At 45.3% G+C, this 9970-nt stretch overlaps 2 protein-coding genes across 4 annotated transcripts in view; one reads left to right on the top strand and one right to left on the bottom strand.

Moving 5' to 3' along the window:
- Positions 1-3971: 3971 nt before the first annotated feature.
- On the bottom strand, positions 3972-9545 carry SOWAHC (sosondowah ankyrin repeat domain family member C). Its single transcript, XM_054010789.1, has one exon. The coding sequence runs from the start codon at positions 9292-9294 to the stop codon at positions 7579-7581; it is 1716 nt and encodes a 571-aa protein (XP_053866764.1). The 5' UTR covers positions 9295-9545; the 3' UTR covers positions 3972-7578.
- An 89-nt stretch (positions 9546-9634) lies between these two features.
- Positions 9635-9970, top strand: part of SEPTIN10 (septin 10) — a 52661-nt gene continuing 52325 nt past the window's right edge. For all 3 annotated transcript variants that reach the window (XM_054010810.1, XM_054010801.1, XM_054010818.1), the window contains exon 1: positions 9635-9749. In XM_054010810.1, coding sequence (XP_053866785.1) covers positions 9720-9749 — 30 coding nt within the window. In that variant the 5' untranslated portion in view covers positions 9635-9719. The remainder of the gene's footprint in view (positions 9750-9970) is intronic.

Here is a 9970-nt window from a genome sequence, read left to right as displayed (position 1 = left end):
CCTTGTATGTGGTGTAAAATTACCCTATCTACTGAGATTTTTATAGTTCTAACAATTCTATGGTTTTTCTTTGTACTCCAAGCACAGAAGCAAAAGACACAGTAAGTGGCCATATTTTCATTAAATTGTTGAGGAAGGTCTCTATGAAAGATGAATACCCTTTGCAAGGGAGAACACTCACATTTAAATATTTGTACTAGTTTGAACACTAGTTCTCATCACTTGAAAATACTCTGCGCCCCCCCAAAAAAGCAGCTGCCAGCTTGGAGAAATCTTTCTGTAAGCTGAATCAGTTTCGGTAAGACTTGTTAACTAAAGCCTCAGTACCTAGTTTTCAGACATGGAGTTCAGGCCCTGAAGGAGTTGTATTTTAATTAAGAATAACAGTCTCTAAAGTGCAATTAAAGTCAATTTCTGAAATGGAAAAAACCCTAACCTATTTGATGTCTGAAATGTTTAAAGAAAAGCTTTAGTCTCATGAAGTGCCAATGACCTTAGTTCAGCTTTGCATACACAGTGAGAAGAGAGAGATGTCATTAGAGAGATAGTCACCCCAGGTGAGAGGGTGGGTTTGAAGTTTTTTTTAAACACACAAAGAGAAACTGAGACCAGGCCCATGTCCCTCTGACCCTGAAGAGTCAGACAAAAGCTGAAATTGCAGTTGCTGGCCATTTTGAGATAAATTGTATTGCTAGAGATACAGGTCTTCTAGGGCCAAACATTACTGTTACTGCTCCACCAATGTGCAGTGCCCTGCATTCTCCCCATAAACTTCTCAGGAACATAAGTTTGTTTTAAATATTATTAATGCTGAGATTTTATGATCTGAAACATCCGTTTGTATTTCTACCTCCTAAAACCTGTTAATTTTTTATATTTGTTCAATACACATAGACCGCGCCTTCTGAGAACTGAGAAAACCACAGATCTAAGACAAAAATGGTACTGAAGGGTAGTTAAGGGATATACCACAAACCTTTAAGAGTTAAGGAAATGCCAACTTAAAAAAAAAAAAAAAAAAACCAAACAATTCATGCCCATCAGACTATGAAGATCACAATGCAGACTGAAGGAAAAGTTGCAATAGGTGGCTCTTACATAGCACTTTTCATTAGTAAAGTGCTTTTGAGATTTACAAGGGAGCTCATTAATTAGTGGCTCTCAAACTTTTTGTACTGGTGATCCCTTTCACATAGCAAGCCTCTGAGTGCGATCCCCCTTATAAATATACAAAAAGCGTTTTTAATTTAACACCATTATAAATGCTGGAGGCAAAGTGGGGTTTGGGATGGAGGATGACCACTTGTGACCCCTCCCCCCTGTAATAACCTTGCAAGCCCCTGAGGGGTCCTGACCCCCACTTTGAGAACCCTGGTCATTAATCCTATTTTACAGATGGGAAATCTAAGCGAGGTGAAGTGACTTGCCCAGGGCCACCCAGCATGAGAGCCAGGAATAAAACCCAGGTCTTGAGTCCATTCCAGTTCTCTAGCCATTAACTCACAAAGAGTCAACTGCAAACTTTTAATGTGTTCTGAGTTCTTTACCGGACTAGAAACATAGAAAAGCATGTACAAGATAAAAAACTATTTACTCCAAAAAGGTTGGAAGAGATGCTGCAGCAAGATGTGGCATGTTACATTTCAAAAGCTTAGGTGTAGTATGTTTTTTTTTTTTTTTTAAATAGGCATTGTTAGAGGGTTTTTTTAGCCTTAACTGTGCTAGACAAAGCATCCATTCAGTGTCAGCTGTAGCTTAATAGCAACTTTTAAAAATTCTGTATCCTAAGTGGTCCTAGATAAAACAGGTTACTTATTTAGTTGATATTTGCATGCACAAAAATGGTTATACACATTTATTTTAAGATGCTGTAGCAAGCAAAGAGGAACATTGCACTGGTTTATTGGACTTTTCAGAAAGCAGTTTGTGACCCAGATCTTCATTGTAATACATTTAATGTAACAATATCATGTAACAACTATGACCACACCAAATACAGAAGAATTAATTGTTTAGACTTCTGCAGTATGGTTGGCTGTACTGAAAGATGCTGGCAAGAGAAATAAAATTAGATTTGAATTGGACTTACTAAGAATCTTCTTTGTATTTATTAGTTCATTTATATTGAAGTAGGAATTAAGTGAAAGGATAAACAGATATAAAAGTGGTCTAACAAGTATTGTACCTTCCACAATATTTGCAAACGTACTATTTAATTTTTTTGTAACAGTATTCAGCAAGTTAGATCTCTCTCTGTATTAAAATCAGTCTTCTGCAGGAGCGAAAACAATTAGTTTCAGATGCTATGTTTAAGACAAAAGGAGTTGGTAAACAGGGGCTACTTTAATCTTTACCTTTGAGTATCATCAAATCTAATGCAAGTTTTAAACAGAAGTTGGTCAGTTTAGTCTCTAGAACATTTCCCAGATTAACCCCTTAATTTATACAACAGACCATGTTTGACAGAAACACAAACTGGGGCCTACTCTTGTCCTTCCTCCCCTCCATCAATTGATCTGGTGAGACAACCCTAAAAGATGACCCTACTCAACTTTTCCAAGCAAAGGCAAAAGTAAAACTTAAAGTGGTCTGCAAATATGCCCCAAGGTCAAGAATATTTCCCCAAATAGAGCTATCAGCAATAAATCCCCATAATTAAGTTTAATTGCATTGATTTCCTCTTCTCCTAAGGAAACCACACTGTTCCTATAAAAGCACTGACACTTGCATTCTAATCAGGTAGATTCACCAGTACATCCAAGGGTAAGGAATACCACCTGTTGATTACATGGCAAGGATAGAGAAAAGGAAAGCATCTTGATGTATTTAACCTAATCTTTGTGACATTTAGTTTCCTAATCTTTGTCATTTAACTCCCAGGAGCATCAGATTTACAGCTATCACTTAAAGTCACACAATTGGACTTGTTAAAGTGTCTGTTCAGGACAACAGATGGATTGGCAGGGCCAACAGTTGTGCAGGTAGTGGGAACTAGAGATGGGCAAAGTAGCTTCACCCAGCAAGAGTTTTCTACAAAAACTACTAACACTTTTGTGCTGTGGCCTCACCTGCTTCTCCTCCAACCCAATAACTGTAACAAAAGGGTAGGTTAAGGCCTCCTGGCAAGATCAGATCAGCTGATCACATCTCGTTTATCTTTCAATGGGAGAACAGCTGTACCCATCGCACTACAAGAGTAGTCTTCACCCCTCATGTGTGTAAGTGAAAGGAAGAAAGTGGCTAGCCAGCAAGCCTGCCAATTGTCTCACCGCCATCAGGACCCATTATGGGGAGAAGGAAAAACAGCAAAGAAGAGTGAGCTAGAAATAGAGATGGTATGTACAGTAATCAGCATTGCTCCTTCATCTCGACTAGAGCCCTAAAAATCAGCAAATGGGGTAGACATGGCAGTTACTAGTAGTATGATTATATGTGCATACACAGATTTATCCATAGTGATAGAAAAAAGTTTACACAAACTGAAAACCGCAGTCTCATATGTGAACAGAATGTACTTCCTATTAACGAATGTGTTGGAAAGGCTTAGTGAACAAGCTTTGGTCTATTACTTTGGTATTGTGTTCTAGGAGACTGTCAGGACTACTATTTAGGTATATTTATCCTTCCAAAGTCAGTTTTGATTGCACAAAAACAGCAGGTTCAGGGCAACAGTTAAATGAGGTTGCCTTTTGTTTAAAAGGCCAGTCCTATCTACTGTGGATAACTTCAAGGGCACTTGATTAACTTTAAAGTGAACTACTCAAGAGTACTTAATAGCCAGCAAAAATGGTTACTGTCTTACAAAGAACAGACTGTATTCCCGCCCTCCCACCCCACTTGCTAGTGCTTCAAGAGTTATATCCCATCAGTTATTTTGGTGATTAAAAGCAGAAAAAAAAGAGTACTGGTTCTACAGACCAATTTGAAATTAGCAATCTGATACACAAATAAGTTAAAGCAAAAAACACAACTCACTGGCATTTGTTTATTTCAGTAAAATGAAAGTTTGACTTTTGCAGATTCTTAGCTCAAATATCCATTCAGAAGGACACCCATAAAAAAAACCCTTGTATTAAAAACTGACAGGCATCCAGACCTCTAATATTTCAGGCAAAGATACAATACAAGTGATCAAATGGTTAAGTTACAGGCTTGCTGCATCACACCATCATAAAAACTGAATAAAGGATAAAAACATTCAATATTTCAAGAGTACCATAAAAAACCCACTAGTAAATGCTCCAGTTTTTTGTACCATACAAGTTGTTTTAGTTCAATTCACATCTTCTTCAGCAATACATTTGCTAATTCAAATACATACATTTAAGAGTACCAGTTGACTATGAATAACCTGAAACAAAGGTATCAAGAGTAACCTCCTTCCCCACAGAGAAACTTGTTTTAGCTCAAATAAAAGGAGCGGGATGGTGGTGGGGGGGAGTGGAATGTGAAAGCCAAGGGGTGAAATAGAAGTCTTTAGTCCCATAGCACAAGCAGAAATTTGATTAGCTAGCCATTTGGAATAATTACAGTAGAACCTTGCTAATTTTGCACTTTAATTCACCATAGTGTACTAATCATGTGTGCCACCACAACTCAGATTTTTTTAGTGTTGTGGGGAGGTCTTATATCACTAAGACTTCATTACTTTTTTTAGACATATTACAGCCATTTACTAGTGTGTTGTGAAGTATCAAATTAAAACTAAAACTGAATTACATGGTGATGCACATTTACCAACTGCAAATTTCAAATTTTTACTGGTTCTCCCAGTTAATAGTGAGTTTCTACCTTTTTTTGCAGATATTAAGATACATTTCAATGGACCAATTGGAACACAATTTGAAGAGTGCTGCAGTAGTCCAAAATCTCAACAGTCTAAAGTATTTCCCCTATCACCAAGAGAATACCAATTAAAGATTATATATTTTTTGTGCAATTCTCTATCAGATCTACACGTGAAAAGCTCAACACCTGACTCAGTCAAAATGAAAGATACACAAAGCTTCATAACTGCTACACTAATGGTTAATAAAGTCGAGATTTGGAAATAGGTAGTAGCATGAAATGGGTGTCCACTTAGAAATATAGTACTCAAGGAGCCTCAAGCTAGAAGCTTGTAAATGTAACAAACCTTCAGCTTGCTTTACAGAAAATCTAGTAGAAAGATTTTATTTCTGCACTGCAGAAAGTTTAAACAGCAAGTACCTAGTTCTCAAGTGCACTTCCCCCTTTGAAACACCCAGTTCTTGTTGCACCAAGTTATATGCTGGCAGAAAGGGCTGAGGGAAGACTGTTAGCCCTGCCCCATATACATATGAATGAAAGTGCTTTTCAGGACTGAATATACCCATGTTTGTAGTGTACAACTATAAGTGAAGGCAAATGGAATTTTACATTATATCTTATAGATTATAAAGTTAACACCCCCATGATTTTTAGTGTTTCTGAACAAAAACAATGACCTGAACCTAAATAATGTGTAAAATAGATTAAACTGCTCATCAAGGTCAGTTTTTCTAGTAACAGTTTGGCATAGTATCAATTGCCTACCTATGTGACTATCATAGCTTACTAAGGTCAACAGTCATGCAAAATCTGGAAAGTGATCTGTGGCAAAGTCCTCCCCCACATCTACCTTATTTATCTATTGCAGGCACTCATGCTATTGCTACCAAAATGCAGAAAGCTGTCAACAGGAGAAGCACAGATCTTTCAGGAGCAACTCCCCCAATATACTGATTTCTAGCCCTTGCAGCATGAAGTTAACTAGTGCCTCAGATTTAGATTTTATGCATTTCTAAAGTCACATACTCTTGATAAGATTTTACAAATATGCACATACATTACAAGATAGTGTAACTTAAACATTTTTCATTGGCAGTATTTTGACATTTATGCACAGATGATTCAATGGCCAGCTGCATCCATGATGTAGGACCAGCACAATGCCTCTCTTTTTGAAGAAAGGCTATTTTAACTAAGTATGCCTTCCAAGATTTGCAGGAATTACTGACCTGAACAGCAGATAAACCAATAAAGTTCTGAAGACTGTATAGAACAAGTTTAGAATAGACCTGTCTGAGATTGAGAATTTCTCAAACAATTACTTTGAGAATTTCCAGTGCATTTGTTTGGGTTTTGTTTTTTTTAGAGACAGGAAGGATTTTGAAGTTTCAAACTAGAGAGATTTGATTTTTAATCAGTTTTACTAGAGAGTCAGAATCTGAATGTTGCCACACTACTTTAAAAAAAAAAAATCAAACTCTCTCATTAAGCAGCTTTTACTCAATACACTAAACAAACAGGTACAGAGATGGCCTTAGAAAAGAGTTCCTAGGTCCTTCACCCTACCATAGTTTGTAAGCATTTCTGCATATACTACACTGAAGGAGCCAGTAGATACTACAGCACACAATTATTGAATGCATAGAACAGTACTATAGCATTTCAATATCTTATTAGTTTTATGAAGCTCTCATACAACAGCATCTATACTCCTTTTTAAGGAAAGTGATTTTCTTGGAGGAGATGTGTGGCATAATTACCTAGTTTTACATGAATAAAAATAATTATATCAACTGAAAATATGTTGCTATTACTCTAGTGTAGTGTTGGCGACAGATCAAAGATCAATAACTCAAATGGTACTAGATGTAGTATTTGAGAGTTCACAGTGATTATAAAAGAAAAATTGCTTGGATACAGAAATTAGTAGTTATTCAATGTATAAAAGACCTTTCATTCATGCTACTATATTCTGCATTAGCATTCCAATTCTAATAGAGTTCAGTAGTACCTCAATTAAGCAGCAAAGACTTACACCAAGCTTAACTATACCCTTTGTAACCCATCCCATTGACTTCCATATTTGAATTATGTGATTTGAACAGGTAAAGTTAAGACTGATCTTAAGTCTTTGAGGACCGGAGCCCAAATGTCTACAGACATCCTGACAGTCAGCAGAGCAGTTTCAACACACCAGCCACGTATTGTACTTAACTATTTAATCCTGTGGTATTGCCATTAGAAAAAGAGAGACTTTAAAAAAAATACATGAATGTATTTAAGAAATTCTACTTAAATAGTTAGCTGTCCATGAAGAGTAATATATAGTACCAGTTGATAATCTAGTAGTGAAATGTAAAGTTTTGGATTCTCATGGCTCCCCTCCAACTCACTTTAAAACCAAAGTATAAATACACCAGACCCTGATGCTTAGCTTCTAAAAAGAAGGGGCCTGCAGATTTTACACACCCAGCACTTCTTTACAGACCCACTGCCCCTGGCTGTACTTGTAAGGAAACAGCTCTTAAGTATGTGAAGCCCCCCATTGCTTGGCTTGAAGCAGCTATTTCCTGGAAACTGCTAAATCCCAAGAGCCCTGCAGATATTTACACTTCATGAAACTCAGAAGTTAAAACAAGACATTTTGCTTTATCTCCGGAGAATGCATGAGTCTGGATGAGGGATTGTCACTCACACAGGCCTGCAAACACCACCTCTCTTCTGCACTACATGCTCAATGGGTTCAGGAGCATGTCACACACCTGATTTAAATACTGCTTATTTCTCTGCTTAACCGAAAACATTGGATTTGGGTCTGAGTTTGAAGGACGTTCTCAGTGGCTTCTCCTCCTGCTCCTCCTCCTCCTCAGCCTCCCCTCGGAAAGAGGGGGTGGTGTGGATAATCTGGGTGCGAAATCGGATTTTGTTGAGCCGTGGTTTCATCCTGCCGCTAGTTGAGGCTTTCCTACTCATCTCCTTGCCCTTGCCCAGGGCCGCTGCCCCTTCGCTGGACTCAGCCTCCTCACCCTGGTGGTGGTGGGAGAGTTTGTAGGTAATGAGGTTGGAGGGGAGCACCTTGGAGAGTCTCCAGCGCCCGCTCTCGTTGCCCGCGGCGCCCTCGCCCTCCTCCTGCAGGGCCCCCACCAGGCTCCGCATCTCCTCCGTGGTGCTCTGGCTCAGGTAGTTGGAAGCCTTGCGGCCGCTGTAGTCCCTGACATCCACGTCTGCGTCGTAGGCCCCCACAAGCAGCTTGACCACTTCCAGATGGCCGTGCATGGCCGCCAGGTGCAGCGCCGTATACCCGCCGCTGGTGCGCGCGTTGATGTTGATGAGCAGCCGCTGCTTGTGAGCGAAATTGACGAGCATGGCGAGCAGCTCGTGGCGCCCGTGCTTGGCGGCCCAGTGCAGGCAAGTGAAGCCGGTGATGAAGTCGCGCTTGGAGAGCAGCCCCGGCTCGCTGCTCAGCAACCCCTCCAGGCTCTCCCACCTGCCGTCCGCGGCTGACAGCATCCAGGCGTGCTCCAGGGGGTCCAGCGCCACCGAGCTCCCCCCGCCGCTCTCTTCCTCGGCGGAGGAGGAGGCCAGCGAGGCGCTGTCCGAGTCCACCCCGCGGGCTCGGGGGGCCCCGGGGAAGAAACTCCGTTTCAGCTGGGGGGAGCTGCCCATCATCAACTCGCGGAAGTTCTTACGGCTGGACCTAGGGGTGGCACCCCCGCCGGAGCTACCCGGGGAGCAGGGAGAGCCGGAACCGGCCTCGGCCCCCTCCTCCTCGGCAAGCCGGGCAGGGGCAAGCGGCTCCTCTGCGCCGTGCCCCGGCTGCAGCCCCCGGGCCACATTGTGCCGCGAGCTCCTCTTCCTGCCGCCGCCCGGGGGCACCTGGCCCAGCCGGGGCAAGTCGCTCCTGCTCCCCACCTGGGGCAGCTGTTGCGGGCACCTGGGGGGATCCTTCTCCCGAAGCGCCCCATCCTCGGGGCCCGGCTTCCCCGGGGTAGCTGGCGCGATCTCCCCCGGCTGCCCCTCGGGGCAAGGCGAGGAGTCCCGGCTCTGCTGTACCGAGTCCGCCTCCTCCTCAGGGGTCACCGCGATGCTGGGCAGCAGCTCCGGCGCCACTGGGGGATCTACGGGGGCGGTGTCCGCGATGTCAGGCAGCGGCTCGGGCCCGGGCGCCGCTGGGGGATCGAGGGGGGCGGCGGCCTCGCTGCCGCCGGGTTCGAGGGGCTGGTCACCGGGCGGCGAGTCCTGCTTGTCCGCAGCCGGGGTCCCCGCGGGCCGGTAGCGCCGCCGCAGCTGCACGTACTTGGCGCCGGAGCCGGGCTCCAGGCGCACGGTGGCCACGGCGTTGACCAGCTCCTTGAAGCGCTGGCGGGCCCGGGCGCGGCGCTCCGGCTCCGGGGGGCTCAGCCAGCCCCGGAAATGCTCCAGCAGCTCCGCGTTCCGCGCCCGCCCGCCCCGCGCCGCCAGGAACCGCAGCACCGACTCCGGGCTCAGCGCCGGCTCCTCGGCCATCGCACCCCACGCTCAGCGCCGCCCCGACATCGCCGCGGCTGCCTCCTGCGGCGGCTCAGGGCTCGGCGGCGCAGCGCTCCCCACCCCTTGCTAATGCGGCAGCGGCTCAATCAGTGCGGCGGCTCGCGGCCCATTATACAGGCGGGGGAGGGGGATCGGGGACCGCCCGCCCGCTCACGTCACGTCCGAGACTCCAGCCCGCCGCGTGCGGGGATCGCCCCGGGGCAGGGGTGCGAAGCGATTACAGCGCGGCCCCGCCCTTCGAGCCGCCCTCGTGACCCCACCCCCTGCGCCACGCCCCTCCCCGCCCGTTTGCTTGGCCCCGCCCCCCCCGCGCGGACCCTCTAGCTGCCGGTTACATTCCAACCGCCTGGAGCTTCCCGCGCGCCTCTCCCCTCCCCCTCCCGCGGCGGCCGCCCGGTGTCATGGCTTCCTCCGAGGTCACTCGGCAGCTGGTGAGTCCTACACGGGGGCGCGTGAAACTTTCTCGCCTCTTCTCCCCGCATCCTCCGACCGCACCCTAAAAACTTCCTCTGCCGGGCCGGGGCCGGCCCCCTCCCCCCGCACCGAGCGCCTCATGGGGGGGACGTGCCCCGGCCCCAGCCTCCCCCCCCAGTCACCGCCCGCCACAGCCCCCGGCCTCCCTCTCACTGCTCCCCCCATTGTCACCCGCGAC

The sequence above is a fragment of the Malaclemys terrapin genome, chromosome 1, assembly GCF_027887155.1.
Source record: "Malaclemys terrapin pileata isolate rMalTer1 chromosome 1, rMalTer1.hap1, whole genome shotgun sequence".
In the NCBI taxonomy this organism is placed as follows: domain Eukaryota; kingdom Metazoa; phylum Chordata; order Testudines; family Emydidae; genus Malaclemys; species Malaclemys terrapin.
The sequence above is the reverse complement of the archived record's forward strand: the minus strand, read 5'-3'. Positions and strand labels throughout refer to the sequence as shown.